We start from the raw sequence: 22,266 nt of genomic DNA on the forward strand, positions 1-22,266 counted from the left end.
ATGCTGGGTTCTGACCAGAATTAAAATCCCTGAGGGCCTCAGAAAGGTCAGAAGGGCCCCTCAGGAAAGAGTCTTTTCCACTCTGTCATTGAGGAAGCCAATGGAGTGGGGAGGCCAACTCCTTAGGCAGCCCCACCCTCCAGCAGTGGCATCACATCCAGTAAGCATCTACCATGTCCCAGCTCCAAATCTATATGCAGATCTTGGCAAATACAAGGAACAATTCTGAATAAATGCTTTTACATATGTTAACTCATTTCATCTTCCTGAAAATTCGATGAGGTTATTATCATGTTTATTATCTTCATTTTACAAATAAAAAACACTAAGGCACAGAAAGGTTTAATATCGCATCCGAGGTCACTCAGCTGGTAAGTGAAACCAGGACATGAACTTCCACTATACTAGGCTGCCTCTCTGAAGAGGAAGCAGTGCTCTGCCACTTTCTGAACCGCCAGGGCCCTGAGGCAGCTCAAGAGAAATCCCTACAGCACTTGGCACACCCCTGCCACAGCACTTGTAAGTATCAAGGGACTTCTTGGTCTTCCCTACTAGACCATGGTTTCTTCTAGGCCCAGAGACAAACAGATAGTGTCTGGAAGGTGCTCGGTGAATGATGAACAGCAAAAGGAAGGGAAAGGTGAGCTTATTGAAGAGAACCATGAGCATACTTCCTCTTGGGCACACTTTTCTAGTTGTCTACTAGAGTAACCACTGTCAACTTTCAGAATTCTTTCCAAATAGTTTCAGTTCAAAAACAGCAGGATTTGCCAACACTGCACAGTACAAGGCCTACCTGACCCTAAGGCCGTGGCCCTCAGCTCTGGGCTGCCCAGCCTCTCAGGCTCCGGAATGCCATGCCATCCACAGGAAGGCAGCCAGCTGCCCCTGAGCCAGGCTGCTGTCACTGCTCGCTCACACACAGAAAACTGGAGCTTGGGTGACTCAGGGATTGGCTGACAATTCCCTGCTGGGTCACAGGCCTCTGGCTGCCCCCAATCAACAGGAAACCTCAACATGCTTAAGTTGTTTTTCAAAGGGCAAGTCAAACAAGAGCCATCCCATGTGTATATGGCCACAGATGAGAGAAATTCAGTGCCCAGCCAAGCCGATGACCAAAGAGGCTCTGCTCAGTGAGGAGGTGTGAACAGAGTAAGCCTCGGCACTCCCTGGGGTAGGGAGCGGCAGGGCAAGGCGCCAGGCTTGAGGCGGGGGGAGATCCCAACTTCCTCACAGCTCATGGAGGCCTTAGGTCTTTCTTATTTTATAGAACCATAAATAGAAAAGGTCATCAGTCTAGCCCCTAAGTGAATGAGTGTCTGTGCTACACAAAGGACTCTTGTTTTAGTTCTCAACTGAAGATGCATTTGACAGAGGACAATTTCATTTGTTTATTCATCTGACAAATACTTAGTGAGCACCTACTCTGTGCTAGGCCTGTTCTAGGCGCTAGATACAAGAATAAACAAAACAGACATAAATTCATGTCCTCATGAAGCTTATATTCTATTGGGAGATGGCAGGCACCAAATGAGACTCACAATCTCTTGGGAAGCCTTTTTAAACTATACATGCCTCACCAGCTCAGGCACTTTGATATGTAGTTCCCTAGGGCTGTGTCTCCCCAGTGGCCCAGGAGAGAATTCACCAGTCCATGGAACCACTGTTACTTATAGTAGTGTGGGGCATGGCTCCTTGGGATAGGAAAATGATTCAGGGCCTCTGGTCCATCTGATCCCAGCATGCTTTCAGAAAGAATGATTCTATAACTTCCCTTAGTGGTTCCAGCACGAATAAATCCTCACAGGTTAAGAACTTTCTCTCAATGTCTACCCTGCTTGAACTGAGGTTTCATTTCTCCCCTCTCATGCAGCATAAAATAGAGAGTAGACTGGCCCTTTCCTCTGAAGGTCCTGTCTTTGGTGTCACTGTTGACCTGGGACCCATGGCTTCACGTGCTACCCTTGCCCCAGCCTCCCTACACAGGCCAGGCCCAGTGCACTGTACCACAGAGGAGCCTGCCTGTGCTGACTTGAAGCCCCGTATCACAGAGAAGGCACCAGTCACTCACTCCAAGGTCTGGTAAACAATAAAGATAAGGCCCTGCCCTCCTCGGGTGACATTCTCACTTGAGGGTAGAATTCTCTGTTATCTGTCTGCATGTTTCTGATTCTACCTCTTATTAGCAATGGACTCACACTCTGAACATCCAGTTTCATTCCTTCAAAACTGTTCCGCATTTTACATCACAGGGTTGTCATATTGAGCCAATGAGACCATGGATGTGAAATGCTCATTATCATTAGTACAGTTTTGTTGTTTTTTTTTTTTAATCAGGTTATGGCTAGCCAGTCAGTCTCAACAGAGGGTAAGAACATCACAGCCTTGGGGTTCAAGTTTCAGGGTAGCCACTTATAAGCTTCATGACTTTGAGCAAGTAATCTTCTCTCCCTAAGCCTCAGTTTCCTTAACTATAAAATGGGTGTTGGAAGATCACCTATCTCGGCCAGGTGCAGTGGCTCACGCCTATAATCCCAGTACTTTGGGAGGCTGAGACAGGTGGATCACCTGAGGTCAGGAGTTCAAGACTAGCCTGGCCAACATGGCGAAACCCCGTCTCTACTAAAAATAACAAAAATTAGCTGGGCATAGTGGCAGGCACCTGTAATCCCAGTGACTCAGGAGGCTGAGGCAGGAGAATTGCTTGAACCCAGGAGGCGGAGGTTGCAGTGAGCCAAGATCACGCCATTGCACTCCAGCCTGGGCAACAAGAGTGAAAACAAGAGTCTCAAAAAAAAAAAAAAAAGGAAAGATCACATATCTCAGAGAATCCCTGTGAGAAACAGACAGTACCTGTCGAGCGTTGAGCTTGGGGCCTAACACAGAGTGTTCCATCTTAGCTTGATAATTACTAATATTCACAAGGGACTGACTCTTCAGAGTAATCACCTGGGAAATTTGGTCAGTTTGCCACTGTCAATGGATCCTGAACGTTGTCGGGGAAGGAGGGGGGGGGCGGGGGCAGGGAGTAAATCAAATATGGCCATGAATTCTTGGCAGCTCAGGCTATGGAAAGGTGGAGTCTATTGCTCTGTCACTCGAATCTTGGTTGATCTTGGTGATTTGCTTTGAGTATAATACAATGTGGCAGTAGAAATTGAAATTGTTCAAATTCTAAACTTGAGGCCTCAAGAGGCCTTGTAGTTTCTCCCTTTACCCACCTGGAATGCTGCCCTGACACCGTCACATAAGGAAGCCAGTCTAGTCTTTTAGAGGACAAGAGGTCCCATGGAATGTGACCGAGGCACCTCTGTCAATAGCCAGCCTACAACTGCCTGACTCATGAATGAGGCCACCTTGGACCCAGACCCAGCTGGACACAGCTACATGAGTGTGCCCAGGGGAAACCAGCGGAGGAACCACCAGAAATCCCACAGAAATGTGAGAAACAATCAACTGTGTTAAGCCACTAAGTTTTGGGGTGATTTGCTCCACGGCAGTAGTAAAAAGATGCAGGTGGGAAAGGCCACACCTGTGTATCATTGGCCCATCCCATCCCAGTGCAGAGCCACTGCCCTGGCCTTCCTTCCCCACAGGCCAGCTAAGCTTCCATGATGTATGGATTGGATCTCTCTCTCACTACTACAGGCTCTGATGCTCTTATGGGGGCACTCCCTGGAAGTGGAGCTAGTTCAGCCACTCTAAGAATCAGCTTCCATCAGTCTTTGCTCCCAGGCTGAAGGAGGGTCAGGAGAGTCTCACCTAGAGAGGGAACACTAGGGAGGCTTCAGGAGGGACACAATGGGAGCCAGGTGTCAGGATACCTAGATCCTCGTGACGAAGTTTGCACAGCAGGTGGCATCCCCTGACATGGATGGGAGAGAGTGCTCATTCCTGGGCTTCAGCTCCTCTCTGTCTAGTTGTTTCCTAGTTCCTCAAACTGAGACTGGGAGGGAAAGTAAGATCATTCTCCCCTGTTGGACAAGAGGAGACCACGGCCAAGAGAAGGGCAGGGCCTGCCTTCAGATGCCACCATGGGAGCAAAGCCACTGACAGTCTCTAGCTTCACTTCTTCCTGGTTCCTAGGCCAGCTCCTTGCTAGCCTTCTCTGCATCTGAACAAAGGAAGCCACCTATCACCAAGACCACAGTGTGCAACCCCACCAGGCCAGAGACACATTTTGGCTCTCCATCCATTCAACCAGATATATTGAGCACCAAGTCTATTCCAGGCATTATTTTAGGCTGAGGTGGGAGGACTGCTTGAGCCTGGGAGGTCAAGGCTGCAGCAAGCCATGATCATACCACTGCACTCCAGCCTGGGCAACAGAGTGAGACCCTGTTTTTTTTTTTTCTCAAAGGAAAAAAAAAAAGGATCAGCAGAGACTAAAAACAGACAAAGTCTCTTTTTCTATAGGTTACATTCTGGTAGAGGCACATCAAGTTGCCTTATTTGTTTAGAGTGAGCAGATAACAAATCAACTCTGTGAGATGGTTTGGGGGCCAATAAAGAAGCAAAAAGAAAGGGAAAGGGATCAGAGATGAGCAGTGGGGATGAGTTGCTGTTTTACATAGGGAGGTCAGGGAAGCCCCTCTTGCCAGGGGACACATGAACACAACCCGAAGGAAGTGAGCAATGTGTCTATCCAGGGGAGGAATGTTCCAGACAGAAAGTGCAGTAGGGCAAAGATAACTGCATGCCTACTGTATTCCAGGGGCAACAAGGAGGCCAGTGTGGCCAGAGTGGAGGGAAACAACGAAGTGTGGGCTGGAGATGAGCCTGAGAGACACCAGAAGCCACATCATGGAAGGCCCCACGGGCCACTGATAAGACTTGGGCTTACACTCTCAAAGAGAAGGAAGCTCTAACGGGTGTGAGCAGGACAGTGTCAGAATCTGACTTCACATCAGAGGATGACAGGCAGGGGTACAAAGGTGGCAACAAGGAGACTATTTAGAAGGCCACTGCAGCAATCCAGACAAGCGATTATTATGATGACTTGGATCAGAAGGGTAGTGGTAGAGACGGATCTACTTTGAGGGCTGGGCCAACGCGATTTGCTGATGGGTTAGATGAGCAGTGAGAGACACAAAAGGGAAGTCTAGGACAGCATCAGGATATTTGGCCTGAGCACTGGTAGAATAGAGTCTGGGTTATAAATTTCAATATGGGAGTCATTAGTGGTATATAGAAATATTTAAAACCATGTGGCCAAATGAGATCCTCTAGAGCGTAAGTGTAGCTAGATAAGTCCAAGTGCTGGGACGTTCCAGTGTTTTGGGGTCTGGACAAGGAAGAAGAACTAGCCAAGGAAACCGATTGAGAAGAGGATTTAGTGAGAAAAGAAGAAAACCATGAAGAGTGATGTCCTGAGATGCTCAGGAAACAGGGAGTGATCAACTGAGTCAAACCTGCCAGCGACTGAGTAAGAGAAGGACTGAGAAATGATCTGAAATATGGAGGTCACTGTGACCTGATGGAGACAGGTTTTGGTAGACAGGTAGGAAGGGAAGCACGACTGGAAAAATTCAAGAAAAGGGAGAAGAAGCAGTGGAGACAGAGTTCAGACAACTCTTACAGTTTTCCTAAAAAAGGAACAAGGAAATGGGATGGTAGCTGGAGAAGAATATGGCATAATGGAAGCATCTTTCTCTCTCTCTTTCTTTCTTTCTCTTTCTCTCTCTCTTTCTTCTTTTCTTTCTTTCTCTCTTTCTTTCTTTCTTGCCTCCCTCCCTCCCTCTCTCTCTTTCTTTCTTTTTCCTTTCTTTTCTTTTCTTTTCGTTTCTTTCTTCTCTTCCTCTCCTTCCTCTCTCTCTCACAGGGTCTTGCTCTGTCGCTCAGGCTGGAGTACACAGCTCACTGTAACCCAAAAATCCTGGGATCAAGCCATCTTCCCACCTTAGCCTCACGAATAGCTGGGACTACAGGCTCATGCCACCAGATCCAGCTAATTTTTTTTTTTTTCACAGATGGGGGTCTCACTATCTTGCCCAGATAGGTCTTGAAGTCCTGGCCTCCAGTGATCCTCCTGCCTTGGCCTCCCAAAGTGCTGGGACTGCAGGCATGAACCACCATGCCAACCTTGTGACTGTAACTGGAATGATCCAGTAGAGAGGGAAAGGTTGTCAATGCAGACACAGAGGGCACAAATGCAGGAATAACATCCTTGAGAAGGCAACAAAGAGGTGGGGACCCAATGCCCGTCTAAAAGGGCGGGACTTACACTAGCACCCGCTTTCCCATGTGCCTGTGCTGGACGTCTGCTCTCACAGTCTCGTCCCTATGCTGCTTTATGCTTCAGTTGATCACTCCCTGTTTCTTGAGCGTCTCAGGACGTCACTCATCATGGTTTTCTTCTTTTCTCACTAAATGCTCTTCTCAGTCGGTCTCCTTAGCTAGTTCTTCCTCATCCAGACCCCAAAACACTGGAACGTTCCAGCGCTTGGACTTCTCTAGCTACACTTAACGCTCTAGAGGAACTCATTCCAGAGGGGGGAGAAAAGGTCAGAGTTTGTTCCCCTCCTGCTTCAAGCACCTGGATCCAGCCCTCTCCCCAAACACACTGATCTACTTGATGACTATGTCCTACCAATTCTACTTCCTAACATCTCTCAGGTGTGTCCCCCTCCTCCCCATCCCTGCTGCTACTGCTACTTCTTTGGTCTCTTAACTCCTCTTTCTGCCTTCAGTCTTAAATCAGTTTTGGTCCATCCCCTCATCTTCTGACATTTTCCCAAAATGAAAAACTGATCATGCTTGAAACTCCTCATATCTACAGAATAAAATGCAAATTCACTGGCATTGTTGACAAGGCCCCCCACGAGCTGGTCCCTGCCTATTTTCCCCTTCATCATCCCACATTGTTTTCCCTCCATATCAATCCTGTATCCCACCCTTAGGCACATCAAACTCTCAGCTTTTTCACACCCTACCCCCTTTCAGGCAGAGATGGCCTACGCAGAGGCCTCCCCTGGGGAAACGTCTGTGACGGCATGTATAACACTGCATTGCACCAGACTGTTTCCTCTCCCTTACTAGACTATGAGTGAGCCCACCTGAAGGTGGTAACAGTATCTTGTTAATCTCGATATCCCCTGCAAAGTGCCTAGAACTTAAAGGGAATTATTATTTGTGTTGAATGACTAAATGAATGAAAATGAAAATGTAAACAGTTAAAAACCTAGGCCTCTTGTATGCCTGCTCACAACATTATCTGCAGACTTCCCCGCCTCTCTCTTTGTGGTGTATGAGCTGAAGAACAACAGAGAAAGGTACACAAAGCACTCGGTGCAGCCCAGTATTCCCGTCAGCCCCCGAAGCCCTCTCCCACTAGGCACGAAAGCTACACACTGGCTGGATCCTGGTCCCATCACTTTCTGGGTGTGCTCATGCACAAGCCCCCTAAGTTCTCTATGCCTCAGGTTCTTTAACTATAAACACAGACAACACTTACTCTGAGTGTCCTCACATACCAGCTGTGTGGCTAAGATGACGCAAATCTCTAACAGTGTTTGAACACTATAAATCATTCCATAAAGGTAAAATAAATAATTTTTAAAAGTAAATACAAAGCAGCCATCAGACACCCAAGACTGCTCTTATCATCCCTCTGTTATTCTACAATCCCAGAGTATGCCCCTGGGAGGCAGACGCTGTAGAACTGGGCACTTGTGCCATGGCCTTGTCAGCAGGCAACCAGTTCTGCCGCTCAACACAGGCATGGATGCCAACACTGCAGCATGCGACTGGCCAAAACCAACAATTTTAAGGAGAGATGAAGTAAGATGAACAGATACAAGAAAGCAGGGGAGAATGCAAAGGACATTTAAAAGAAACAGAACACCATAAATGCACACACACATGCAAATATGTAAGACACATAATTAGGATGGAAAGAATATGAGCTAAGGTATGGAAAGAGAAATAAATTTAAAGAAAAAGTATTGTGGGCCAGGCATGGTGGTTCATGCCTCTAATTCCAACACTTTGAGAGGCCAAGGTGGGAAGATCACTTGAGCCCAGGAGTTGGAGACCAGCCTAGCCAACATGGTAAAACTTCATCTCTACAAAAAAAAAATTTTTTTAATTAGCTGGGTGTGATGGCATGCCCCTGTGGTCCCAGCTACTCAAGAGGCTGAGGCAGGAGGATCCTTGAGCCCAGGAGGTCAAGGCTGCAGTGAGCCATGGTTGCACCACTGCACTCTAGCCTGGGCAACAAAGTGAGATCCTGTCTCAAAAATTTAAAAAAAAAAAAAAGAAAAGAAAAAGCATCATGTGTATGTGTGCACATGCACATAGAAAGTGAGAGTTAAAGTGCATAATATTCCCTCTGGTACTGTCTCATAGGAACACGCTCCAATCCCCGGGCTAGTGACACAGGCCCCTCTTCAGTAACACAAGAAGTATTTGTGCTAAGGAATGCCCCTTATATTGTCAGGTGCCCCGAGGAACTTTTTTGGAGGGAAGGCTGTCTTTAGTCCTTGATGAACTTGGCATGCTCTAAGTTGCTCTGCTTTTTCTGGTCAAAGGGCTACTACAAGTGTTAGTAACAAGAAGGGACCAAGCTGGAGCTAGTTGGGAAAAAGTCCTAGTAGTCCTAGAAACAGCCTGAGAGGTACCAGGATGGGTTATAAGTGCCATGAAGTGGGCCTGTCTGCAGGTGAAGGTTATACAGGGCTCAGTGTCCAAAACGCTTCCATCCCTACTAAGCAATGTCTAGCCTGCTTCAAATGAAACCGCCTGGAAGGTGGCCGGCCATTCAGCATTCTCGAGCTTCTCAACTAAGGGCCTTGTTGGCTTGGCGGCATCACCATCCTCCTGCCACTCAGTGACTGCCTCAATTCTGGGGATGGCATTCTCACTACGCTACCCTAAAGCCATACTCTGAGCGTGGAGGAGAAAAAGGAGGAAGGGTGCCTGAGTCAGCAAGTCCAAGAGTTTGTTCCCCAGCCTAGAGCAGAAACTTGCCCAGTAACAAGACATAGACATCCTGCTCCAGAAAAGTCCTGAGAAAAAGCCAAAGGACAGGGTGATACTCACAACTTGGCTTTCTTGCTCCTAAAGCAAGCATCTCAAACAGTTGTGAGCCCCCAGCAGGGTCCAGGGCAGCCTCAGCCCCCAACTGGGGCTATATCTAGGCCACCATCTATAGAGATTTTCCAGGTCCCTACAGCTTGTCAGGGTAAGTGAAAGGTAGTGAGGGTCACAGCATAAATTGAGTTGCCTTTTCAATTCCAGAAAGCACATCTAAGAATCTACGGAAGCCACGCCTGTCTGCCCCCAAACTAATTTCTAAGGAAGCACCAAGTGGACTGCTGAGCTCTTCTCTGGGAGGGAATGATGAACTCTCTTAAGTAGAAGTGGCAAGTGAACACAGAGAGAATACCAACACTGCAGAAGCCCTGAGGTTACTGATCCCTGACAGGAACATTCCCAGTGCCCTAGTCCAGTAAAGACTGGGCTGCTATATAAAGCAGAGCCAGGCATTAGACAAAGCCAAGAGGGAGGCAAATCTGATTCCAGGAAACCATGCCAATGGCACTTGTGGTGGTTTTAAAACGTGGTCCCCAAATTCTTTGACATGCCTCCTGTCAAAATAACCCCTCCTCTTAAATCTGGGCTCTGTTACTGCTTGATTGATAGCATACAAGTGATGTGGTGCTACTTTCAGGCCCAGGCCTAAAAAAATCAGCAGCTCCTAATTCCTGTCTCCCATGCTAGGAGCAAGCCCAGCCCATGTGGAAAGGGTACATGTAGGTGTTCTGGCTGCCAGTCCCAGGTAAAGTCCCAGCAACAGCTAGAATCCCCCAGACATGGGGTTAAGACATCTCCAGGTGATACCAGCCCCTAGCTATTGAGCCCCTCTAAGCCTTGAAGTCTTTTACTTTTTTTTTTTGAGAGACAGTGTCTCACTCTGTTGCCAGGCTGCAGTGCAGTGGCAAGATCTCAGCTCACTGAATCCTCGAATTCTTGGGCTCAAGCAAGCCTCCCGCCTCAGCCTCATGAGTAGCTGGGACCACAGGTGCATTCCAGCACATCCGGCTAATTTTATTATTACTAGTTTTTGTAGAGACAGGGTCTTGCTATGTTGCCCAGCCCGGTCTTGAACTCCTGGGCTCAAGTGATCCTTACGCCTCGGCCTCCCAAAGTGCTGGGATTACAAGGGTGAGCTACTGTGCCCAGCCAGCCTTGAAGTCTTTTTAGCCAAGGTAGACATCATGGAGCAGGGGCAAGCCATCCCTGCAGTGCTCTGTCTGAATTCCTAATCCATGGAGTCTGGGAGCATAAGAACATGTTGTTTTACGCCATGAAAATTTTTTTTTGAGGCGGGTGGTTGGCAGTAGATGTCTGGAATATATTTTGGCACCTGCAAGAGAGGTGCTACTGAAACAAAATCTTAAAACAGTGACTTTTGGGCTGTCAGTAGGGGCTTAATGGAAAGTAAGGAAATGCTATTAGAAGCTAGAGGAGAAGGAACCCTTATAGTGTTGAAAAGCTTATCAACTGTGGTAACACAGATAATAGGAAATATAGCTAATAAATCTGATGAACTAGCTAAGGAGATTTGCAGGCAAAGTGCTGAAGGTGCCATCTGACTTGCTCTAGCTGCCTACAGTAAAAAAGAGAAAAGAGGTAAACTAAGAAGGAGGTGTTTCGTTGTTAAAATTTAAAGGAATCACAGATGAGAAAGGGCTTGCTGGTTTTCACTTCCAGTCTCTCTAGGCAGGAAAACATTCTCAAATTAAGAAATGGCTTCCAGATTGTGGTGGCTGGGCGTGGTGGCTCATGCCTGTAATCCCAGCACTTTGGGAGGCTGAGACAGGCAGATCACCTGAGGTCACGAGTTTGAGACCAGCCTGACCAACATGGAGAAACCCCGTCTCTACTAAAAACACAAAATTAGCCAGGCATGGGGGTGCATGGCTATAATCCCAGCTACTTGGTAGGCCGAGGCAGGAGAATCGCTTGAATCTGGGAGGCGGAGGTTGCCGTGAGATGAGATCATGCCATTGCACTCCAGCCTGGGCAACAAGAGCGAAACTCCATCTCAAAAAAAAAAAAAAAAAAAGAAAGAAAGAAAGAAAGAAAAGAGGCCGGGCTCGGTGGCTCACGCTTGTAATCCCAGCACTTTGGGAGGCCGAGGCAGGTGGATCACGAGGTCAGGAGATTGAGACCATCGTGAAATCCCGTCTCTACTAAAAATACAAAAAATTAGCTGGGCGTGGTGGCGGGCGCCTGTAGTCCCAGCTCCTCGGAAAGGCTGAGGCAGGAGAATGGCATGAACCCGGGAGGCGGAGCTTGCAGTGAGCCGAGATCGCACCACTGCACTCCAGCCTGGGTGACAGAGCGAGACTCTGTTTCAAAAAAAAAAAAAAAAAAAAAGAAAGAAAAGAAATGACTTCCAGGTTGTGGTGATGGTTTTATTGAGTATGTGTGTGTGTGAGTATGTGTGTGTGTGTGTGTGAAAACTCAAACTGTATACTTTAAATTATATAATTTATTGTACTTTAATTGTCCCTCAATAAATCTGTTTTAAAAAATCTAAAGTGAGACTGAAAAACCCTTTATTAAGACCCCAAAAACTGGCCAGGCGCAATGGCTCATGCCTGTAATTCCGGCACTTTGGGAGGCTGAGGCGGGTGGATCACCTGAGGTCAGGAGTTTGAGACCAGCCTGGTCAACATGGCAAAACCCCGTCTCTACTAAAAATGCAAAAATTAGCCAGGCATGGTGGCGCATGCCTGTAATCCCAGCTACTTGGGAGGCTGAGGCAGGAGAATCACTTGAACCTGGTTGGCAGAGGCTGCAGTGAGCCAAGATCACGCCACTGCACTCCAGCCTGGGTGACAGAGTGAGACTCCGTCTCAAAAAAAATAAAACAAATAAAAATTTTAAAAAATTACTTAAAGTGTTGCCTCATAGAACAGACAGACAGACAAAAGGCCTCCTAAGAATCTTATGAGTGGGTCCTGTAAATCCTCTCTGAAGACAGTAAGGCTCCTAAGAATCTTAAAAAGCTTTGTCCCATAGCAATCTCACAAGAAATCCAAATCGAAGTAGAGAGGGGCTTATCTGGTTTTTTTTTTTTTCTTTGAAACAAAGTCTGGCCACAGGCTGGAGTGCAGTGGCTCCATCATGGCTCACTGCAGCCTTGACTCCCAGGCTCAAGCAATCCTCCCACCTCAGCCTCCAGAGGAGCTGGGACTACAGGTATGCACTACCATGCCTGATTAATTTTTTTTTTTGTAGAGATGGGGTCTCACTATGTCGCCCAGGCTGGTATTGAACTCCTGAGTGCAAGCAATCCTCCCACCTCAGCCTCCCAAAGTGCTGGCATTACAGGTATGTACTACTGCACCTGGCCAAGGGGCTTATCTTGAAGTGATTTGTATGTGTGTCTTTTGCTATTATAAAGGATTATAAAATGATTCATAAGAAACCCATGACTTTTTTTTTTTTCTTTTTTGGGACAGAGTTTTGCTCTTGTTGCCCAGGCTGGAGTGCAATGGCGTGATCTCGGCTCACCGCAACCTCCGCCTCCTGGGTTCAAGGGATTCTCCTGCCTCAGCCTCCCAAGTAGCTGGGATTACAGGTGTGCACCACCACGCCCGGCTAATTTTTGTATTTTTAGTAGAGATAGGGTTTCTCCATGTTGCTCAGGCTGATCTCAAACTCCCGATCTCAGGTGATCCACTCGCCTTGGCCTCCCAAAGTGCTGAGATTACAGGCGTCAGCCACCACGCCCAGCCACAACCCATGAAGTTTTTAAAGGAAATCTATCAGCTTGGAGTAAAAAGAGCAGAGACAGTACAAAATGAAGAAAAGACTTTGGGCCCTGAACATATTATGGGCATGAAGCAGATGGAGAAACTACTCACCTGCAATAATGAGCTACTTCTATGGAAAAGAAAAGATGACTCAGAGGGCAGAACCAAAAGCCCAGAGGGTGTAGCTAGAGACAAGGTAAATGAATCAACACCTAGTCAAAGAATCAGCAACAGCTGTCCCACTGAATATAAGAAATACATCAAACCAGTGAGTGCTGGGTACCTCCCATTTTCCCCTTTTTGAAAAGAAGCATATTCAGTGGTTACCCTAAGCCTGTCCCACCAGTGTATTTTGGGTAGCAGATATACATTCTCTTTTAAGTTACAGGTCTTCACAGCAAGAGAAACAGTACTTAAGGAGCTGCACACAAGGAATGAACCTGCGCCCCAAAAGTCTCATCTACATCCGGACCTGATTTTTTTTTTTTTTTTTAAGACAGGGTCTCAGTCTATGACCAAGCTGAAGTGCAGTACAATCTTGGCTCACTGCTACCTCCATCTCCCAGGCTCAAGAATCCTCCTGCCTTAGCTTTTAGAGGAGCTGGGGCTACAGGCATGCATCACCACACCCAGCCAACTTTTTTATTTTTGGTAGAGAGGGAGTTTCACTATGTTGTTGCCCAGGCTGGTCTTGAATTCCCAGGCTCAAGTGATCCTCCCACCCCAATCTCCAGAGTAGCTGGGACTACAGGTGTGCACCACCACATCCAGCTAATTTTTGTATTTTTTGTAGAGATGGGTTTTTTCCATGTTGCCCAGGCTGGTCTCAAACTCCTGGGCTCAAGCGATCTGCCTGCCTCAGCCTCCCCAAGTGCTGGGATTAGAGGCATGAGCCACTGCACCCGGCCCTATCTGGACCTGATTTTGGTGACAAGATTCCATTGTAATAGACTTCAAGATGATGTCATGAATAAGAGGAGACCTGAGATTTTAGGGGAGAGAGTGAGTGTATTTTGCATCTGGGAAAGATGTGAATTGTTGCAATCAGAGGGTAGACTGTATTTTCCAAAGACAGGTACCACAACCTATCCCATTCCACATACCTTCTTATAAAGAGATGTTGATATTCCTCTCAGCAGGTGGTGGAAATTATATTCCCTTCTCTTGAACTTGGGCAGCCCATTGTTACTGTCTTAATCAATACAGTACAATAGAAGATAAACTATCTGACTTTTGAGGCTAGCTCATTAAAATGCCATGCATTTTTGCCTTGTTCTCTTGGGATTCTTACTCTTGGAACCCACATATCATGCTATGAAGGCATGCTGCCAAGTGTGGAGGTGACGTGCAGGTGTTCCCTAGCTTTAGTCCCAGCTGACCGCCAGCATCAACTGTCACACATGTAAGCCTTCAGATGATTTCAGCCCCTAGCCATTGAGTCACCCATAACTTTCAAGCTACCCCAGCTGATGCTGCAAGGAACAGACACAAGCTTTCCTTGCTGAGCCCTACCCAAATTGCAATTGGTGGGCAAAATAAATATTATTCTAAGCCACTAAGTTTGGGGTCATTTGTTATGTAGCAATAAATAACCAGACCAGTACTGACAGCATCATGGTTGGATTCTAGGAAGCATCTCGAGTAACGGGCTGAGGCCACAGGGCCTCTTGAGGGGGGCCTGCCATGGCCAGGACAGGCCCTGCAGCACTATCTTTTACCCACAGCTACTCAGGAGATTTTTCTTCTCTTTAAGCTCTTAGCTTCTCCCTGATCTAAGGCACAGGGTCCAACTCTGTGCCTACGTTGGCCATGGAACCTTAAGACATCTCTGGATTTCACTGTATCACAAACTGAGGCCACCCTCTGCATAAAAACCTGCAAATATGAGTTGAAATTAGGGCTCCACTGCCAATTAGCTGTGTGCGCTTACAGGTTCCTCATTTGTAATGTAAGTTACTGAGCCAGATATATCTCAAGATCCCTTCCAACTCTAACATCCCAACAGAGAATATATCGGGCCTCCAAAGAGTTCCAGCTGAGTAGGGGAAATAAGACCCACACAAATACCCACTTTATGAGATACTATATGATAAGTGCCATTTGGCCGTTTTGAACCAAAGATTCTGAGTGAATGCAGAGGAGGGAGGGATTTGTCTTAGTTGGGTGGTCAAGAAAAACACTGGGAGAGAAGTGAATAATTGCATCCAGATTGGCAGAAATGTAAGGTTTGCATTAGAGAAGAGTGAACTATTAAGGCAGAAAGAAAGACCAGGGCCAGATCATGAAAAGCCCTGCAAACCAGGCTAAGTTTGACTTTATCATGGATAGCAGTACTTTGGGGGCAGGAAGATCCCAGGAGTGCTCATAGGAAGGGAATGTGTTGGGATAATAAAGTAACGGAAGGATGAAGAGAGGCAGGCTTGAGTACCTCTTCCTACTAGTTTTGTATCCTTAAGGAGTACCTCCTCTTTTCTGTGCCTCAGTTTCCCAATCTGTAAATCAAATGGGTTGGACTGAATGAGCTACTAAAGCCCCCTTTCAGCTCTGCCTTTCTAAGAAACTATAGACTAGATGAAAACAGAGTCCAAAGCTAAGATGACCCATTAGGAAGGTACTATAAGGACTCAAGTAGAACAACAGCCTATGCTCTAAGAGGCTGCTCTCCCATCTACCTAGTTGACTGATCAACAAATAGCTAATGGCTTCTATGTGCCAGGCATTGTTCCAGGCTCTAGGCACACAGAAAGACATCAAAGTCCTTGCCCTCGAGAATTATATATTCTCACAAACGTTCAGATTTTCAGCACCCACCACAAGCAAAGTTCTCAAACTCAAGGCTGATATAGTCTGTTATTTCCAAGTTGCAATGACCCAGGTGCTGGAGTTTCATAGTGAAGAAGCTGTGGAGGAAATCAGCAGGTCTTCAGAGAAGAGCCCCTGCTGCCTGCCAGGTCTTAACTGCACAAGTGAAATCTCCTGAGAGCAATAAGTGGCAAAGTTCACCCTATCTAACACAGCTGAATTAGCTCTAAACATAATACTTCCTTTTTTGCAAGTTACCAACCTGCTTCCAGTCCCACCCCCAGGTCATCAACACCAACACAGTAAAGGCTGACCTCTAGAATTCAGAAGAGGTTTGAGAATCCCACCCCCGACCCCCAGAGTGGGATGCAGCCATATCTTGTGAGCTGAAGTGGGAACAGCCTGTGGGGAGAGTGTATCTGGCAGGTAAGGATGAACAGTATGCTCATTTGGCCTCATCAACAAAAGCGAAGACAAGGAAACCTGCTCCAGGAGACCAAGACACAGCGAAGAACAAAACTGAGGCAGTCACATGAAAGGCTTAGATTTCCTCCTCCTACACATTCCTGCCAAATCAAGACTAAGCTGCAAAAGAAAAGGAACGGAATAAATGAGCAACACACCTGTGAAAACCTAGGGACTGGAATCCAGGGTCTTTAACCCAGACAGGCTTGGTGGTAGCAGCAGGTGAAGTCTTATACAAATTAAAGGTACAGTCCTTCAAATACACACCTTGACAGTTACACAGGGTCCCATCTGCCCACCCCCGCCAGTTTTCCTTGACCAGACCTCCCTCTTCCCCCAAAGCTGGATACAAATGCCTCTTAGAACCAGTGGGTTCCTCTGCCTTCATGTGGATGATGTGGAGGTCCCCGACGTAGCCAAAGTGTCAAAGGCCCAGCTTTCCAAGGCCCTGACACCCTCCCCTCCCCAACTAAAGCTCTGGTCACACCGAGGAGTCTCCTCCTTGGATTCATGTGCTGGCAATGATAAAAGGGCCCCAGGTCACTACCAAACACCTATTGAAAGGTCAAACTAAGAAATTCAGGTGCCAAGATCATCAATCCAAGTTGTAAATACCTTGGAGAAAGAGAATGGATCATCCCTCTTTGCCCTCCAGTGCCCAGCACAGAGCCTGGCACCCAGGAGAACCCTCTGAGTTCACTGACAATGCCTTCCTAAATGAACCGGTGATTTACTGCCTTAGCCCAAAGAACACACCCAGATGTGGCCAGGGGTGAAGGCAGCCAAAGAAACCACCAGATCACAATGTCTAAATACTACTACACCCCAGGGGTAGTCTCTGAGAGAAGGGTGTTGCTAGCCACAGAGGCCTGCAACTTCAAACCAAAAGCCAGCCTCCCAGGAAAGAAGGGAGGGAGGGAGGGAAGGAGAGAAGCGGAAATGTGGTAGGAAGGAAGAGAAGACTTAGAAGGGAGGCAGGAAAGGTGCTTTTTTTAGGCACATCTGAGGCTCAGATATTTACAAACACCATTTAGCATGTTATGATGGCAAGCATGCTGAGAAGCTAAAGGAAGAGCAATTTCTGAAAACACTTAGAAGTAAGTAGGCATTTACTCCAAATAGAAACTGGAGCACCTGTCAGCAGTCTCGAGTCTGCTTTGAAACTTGATGTAAATACTGCCCCTCCCACCCCTCTACCCCATTCCTGCATGGTGGAAATTAGAAGGAAAAAAAAAAAAGAATATTTAAAGGAGTTGAGGGTTGCTGGGAATGGTAATCTCCATGTCAGGTACTAAATATACAATTTCTTTAAAATTACGAATAAAATGACACAATCACAGATATTTGTTTCACTCCTACAGTAGTGTGATATTCTAAAAAACTGGAACCTTAGTTACCAGCCCCATCTGCCAAATCAATCATGGTAAGAATGCCACTAGGCTGACAAGAGCCCAGCAACGTGGTTCCCAGGAGCAGACAATGGGAGACAAAGACTCAGACCTTGACTTGTTTCTGCCTTGGACACCGGCATGTTCTGGAGGAGGTCAGTTTCTCCACCTGCTTTGCCCAAGAAGCTGTTTCTTGCCATTCCCAGCCTCACTCAGTACAGGGAAGCTGGTATGCCACCAAGCCCAGTCTAAATGAGAGGGATTGCCTGGGCAGGGGGTGTTCCTATCAGTCTTGCTGCTGCAAGTGGATAGTCAGTTTGCTTGGCTAAGTCCCAGGATCTTACATACTTAACAAGTCAGAGTCCATCAAACCCTGTTTGGCATAGTCCATCCAGACTGTTTCTATTGGGACAAAGTCCTGTATGTATGGTGTGGGGAACCCCTGCCTCCTTCATGACAGTCACTCCCCAGGGGCTACATCACGTGCACTATTCTACCAACTATATCTGGACTCCAGTTCTGAATGAACCAAATGTTTACCACCAACTCTGACCAGACCCTATTGGACTCAGCCTAGCACTGCACAGCCAGATATCCAGGAATGAACTAGCCCTGTCCAAACCAAAGCTGAGCATCCTTCTCATAGCTATCCATCTTAGAGGCAGAGGCCCCAAAAGCCAAATGTGTCCACCTGACATTCAGCAGAAAGGGCTACGAAAGGTACACAGCTTTAATAAAAAAGACTAAAGGTTCTTTTAAGATATCAGTGTCCAGCCTTGGCCAAGACCAGAGAAGCCCTGGTGAGAGTACTGTGCATCTATCTGTGCATTTGTGAGTTCTGGAAGCTTTGATCTCATCCTCAAAAGGGGGTTACAATTTACTGAGTAGCTTTATGTCAGCCATAATGCTAAGCACTGACATATATTATCTCATTTAGTCCTCACAGAAACTCTGTAAGATAACTACTATTATTATTTTATAGATGAAATAATGAAGATTTTATAGGGCACAGGCAAATGTTCTGAGAGCTCACTATTTGGTAAGTGGTTAGAACCTGGATTTGAACCAAATCCATGATTCCAAAATCCACGGTTTCTCTAAACTCTTATAAAGCCTAGGCTGCTGCTTGGAGTTTGTGCTAATATGCGTAACTGCCTCTCCACCCTTAGCCCAATGTGGTCAGCCTCCCTCACTACAGTGCAGCTTGGCTCAGGCACAGGCCCCAAGCTCTCCCGACCATGGGAAAAGGTTACAGCTAGAAGAACATCAGCTGCTTCTTGCTGGCCCCATCCTTGGAATGCTAGACATAAAGCAAAGCTTGTTTTAGGGTTACTGTTTGCTATGTCACATGGAAACTTATAGAAAATATCTTCGGCCTAATGGTCAGCATGAGCTGACTGTCACCCGGATGACTGTCAGTCAAGATGATGACTATTTACATTTTGGAGGGATCCCACCCAGGACCTAGGTCCCTTGAGGCCACCTCCCACAAGTGTTCCCTTACCCACCTGCTCAGAGTCCCCCGAGGGGCCTTAGTGCCTCCAGCTCCGTGGGTGATGCTGGAATTCTTGTTGGCAGTCATGGTCATTTCGGCTCTCTGCAAACCCAGAGCCCTGCAAAGACGACAATGCTGGTAAGCCAAGTTTCTATAGGCAGCCAAAAGCATCTTGAACATCTTCCAGATGACCTCCAAAAGTGCCAAGAGGGTGTCTGTGGCAGGTAGTAGAAACTGCTTTCCTACTTAATGTTTAACTCCATGTGTTACAGCTTAAGAGCCCCCAAGAAACCCCTGGCCTGGAATAGGGAAGAGTGTGAGCTAATTTGATTGTGAGTGCACCAATCAGCACTCTGTGTCTAGCTCAAGGTTTGTGAACACACCAATCAGCACCCTGTGTCTAGCTCAGGGCTTGTGGATGCAGTAATCGGCACTCTGTATCTAGCTTATCTGGCAGGGACTTGGAGAATCTTTATGTCTAGCTAAGGGATTGTAAATACACCAATCAGCACTCTGTATCTAGCTCAAGGTTTGTAAATGCACCAATCAGCACTCTGTGTCTAGCTCAGGGTTTGTAAATACATCAGTCGACACTCTGTATCTAGCTAATCTAGTGGGGACGTGGAGAACTTTTGTGTCTAGCTCAGGGTTTATAAATGCACCAATCAGCACCCTGTCAAAATGGACCAATCAGCTCTCTGTAAAACAGACCAATCGACTCTCCGTAGAATGGACCAATCAGCAGGATGTGGGTGGGGCCAGATAAGGGAATAAAAGCAGGTTGCCCAAGCCAGCAGTGGCAACCCGCTCGGGTCCCCTTCCACACTGTGGAAGCTTTGTTCTTTCGCTCTTTGCAATAAATCTTGCTGCTGCTCACTCTTTGGGTCCACACTGCCTTTATGAGCTGTAACACTCACTGCGAAGGTCTGCAGCTTCACTCCTGAGCCAGCGAGACCATGAACCCACCAGAAGGAAAAAAACTACAAACACATCCGAACATCAGAAGGAACAAACTCCGGACACACCGCCTTTAAGAACTGTAACACTCACCGCGAGGGTCCGCGGCTTCATTCTTGAAGTCAGTGAGATCAAGAACCCACCAATTCTGACACAATTTCACAGAAAACAAAATAAACAAAGAAGCCCAAGAAACTCCATCTCCATCCATCTCTCCTCTTTCCTTAAGTTAGAGTTTCCTTAAACTTCTATCATTCTGTACAGTCCATGGTTTTTGCCATATTTGCATACCTCCTGACATACTATTTATTCAATATTTTTCTTGAATATACTTGAAACTGACTTCCTTTTCCTAAAAAGAAAAAAGTAACCTCATTCTAAACAATAAACTATTCATTGAACAAATATTTACTGAGCACCCATGTCCAAGGCAAATGTGATCCAGCAAAGAGTAATACATAAAGTCTCTGACCTCATGCAGCTTACATCCCAGTGGGGAAAAACAGACAATGAGCACACATGAATTATCACGTGTGTGATAATAAGTGTACCTTCATGTATAATATGTAAGGTGATGATAAGTGGAATGAAAAAAAATTAAGTAAGGTTGAGCCGGGAGTGGTGGCTCACACCTGTAATCCCAGCACTTTGGGAGGCCAAGGCAGGCAGTTCACTTGAGGTCAGGAGTTCAGACCAGCCTGGGCAACATGGTGAAACCCCTTCTCTACTAAAAATACAAAAATCAGCCAGGTGTGGTGGCAGGCAGCTGTAATCTCAGCTACTTGGGAGGCTGAGGCAGGAGAATTGCTTGAACCTGGGAGGAGGAGGTTGCAGTGAGACAAGATTGCACCACTGCACTCCAGCCTGGGTGACAGGGCAAGATTCTGTCTCAATAAAAAAAAAGGGAGAGAAAAAAAAACTTAAGCAAGGTAGAGGGAAAGAGAGTGGTGAAGAGGGTATCTTATTTTAAATAAGATGTTCAGGGAAAACCATTACGATAAAGTAACATTTGAGTACACATCATGAAATTGAGAGCTAAAAGTGCGAATCATTTTTTCTAATACCCATTAAAATAAAAGTAATATACATTAAGGTATTTAAATATTTAAAAGTAAAAAATGTTCATGTACCATATATTCTTAGCTAATATATCACAATGGTAAATGCACTATCCTTTCAGGAACACTATTTTATGCCAAGTAATAAAAGGAATATGAAGATTAAAATTTAAGGGTGCATTTGGGTTGGAAAGAAGGAAGTAAAATTATCTCCATTTGCAAATGGCATGATTTTGTACGTAGAAAATCCTAAGGATTCCACTAAAAAACCTATTAAACTGCTGAGTGAGTTCAAGTAAGTGTGCAGGATACAAAATCAATATTAAAGATCAATTTTGGGACAGGCGTGGTGGCTCACACTTGTAATTCCAGCACTTTGGGAAGCCAAGGCAGGCAGATCCCTTGAGCCCAGGAGTTCAAGACCAGCCTGGCCAACATGGCAAAACCCCATCTCTACTAAAGATACAAAAATTAGCCAAGTGTGGTGGTGCATGCCTGTAATCCCAGTTACTCGGGAGGCTGAGGCATGAAAGTAACTTGAACCTGGGAGGCAGAGGTTGTAGTAAGCCAAGATTGCAACACTGCACTCCAGCCTGGGTAACAGAGCAAGACTCTGCCTCCAAAAAGAAAAAAAAATCAATTTTATTTCTATATACTAACAATGAACAATCTGAAAATGAAATTAAGAAAACAATTCTATTAACAATAGCAGCAAAAATAATAAATCACTTAGAAATAAAAGGAATGCAAGACATATATACTGTAAATTATAAAACATCGTTGAAAGAAATTAAAGACATAAAAAATGAAAAGACATACCATATTCATGGATTGGAAAATTTAATATTGTTAAGATGGCAATTCTCCCTAAATTGATTTACAGACTCAACAGAATACCCATCAAAATCCCAGCTAGCTTCTTTTCAGAAATTGACAAGCTGATCCTAAAATTTTATGGAAATGCAAGGGATACAGGACAGCCAAAACAATCTTGAAAAAGAACAAAGTTAGAAGACTCTGAGTTGCCAATTAAAAAAAAAATACTAAAAAGTAACCAAGACAGTGCAGTACTGACATAAGAACAGAAATAGAGATCAATACAACAGAATCCAGAGTCCAGAAATAATCCCTTACATTTATGGTCAACAGATTTTCAATAAGGATGCCAAGACAATTCATGGGGAAAGAAGTGTCTTTTCAACAAACTGTGCTGAGAAAACTGGATATCCATATACAAAAGAATAAAGTAGGGCCCCACCTCATACCATATTTAAAAATAAAGTAAAAAATGTAGTATAGCCCTAAATGTAAGAGCTACAATTACAAAAGCAAAG

The 22,266-nt window shown here is 45.9% G+C and overlaps 1 protein-coding gene across 4 annotated transcripts in view; it reads right to left on the bottom strand.

The window, feature by feature from the left end:
- DENND2B (DENN domain containing 2B) overlaps window positions 1–22,266 on the bottom strand; it is a 121,452-nt gene that overhangs the window by 39,046 nt on the left and 60,140 nt on the right. For all 4 annotated transcript variants that reach the window (XM_003254907.3, XM_030829629.1, XM_003254908.3 and 1 more), the window contains one exon: window positions 18,931–19,035. In XM_003254907.3, coding sequence (XP_003254955.2) covers window positions 18,931–19,010 — 80 coding nt within the window. In that variant the 5' untranslated portion in view covers window positions 19,011–19,035. The remainder of the gene's footprint in view (window positions 1–18,930; window positions 19,036–22,266) is intronic.

The sequence above is a fragment of the Nomascus leucogenys genome, chromosome 15 (assembly GCF_006542625.1).
Source record: "Nomascus leucogenys isolate Asia chromosome 15, Asia_NLE_v1, whole genome shotgun sequence".
In the NCBI taxonomy this organism is placed as follows: Eukaryota; Metazoa; Chordata; class Mammalia; order Primates; family Hylobatidae; genus Nomascus; species Nomascus leucogenys.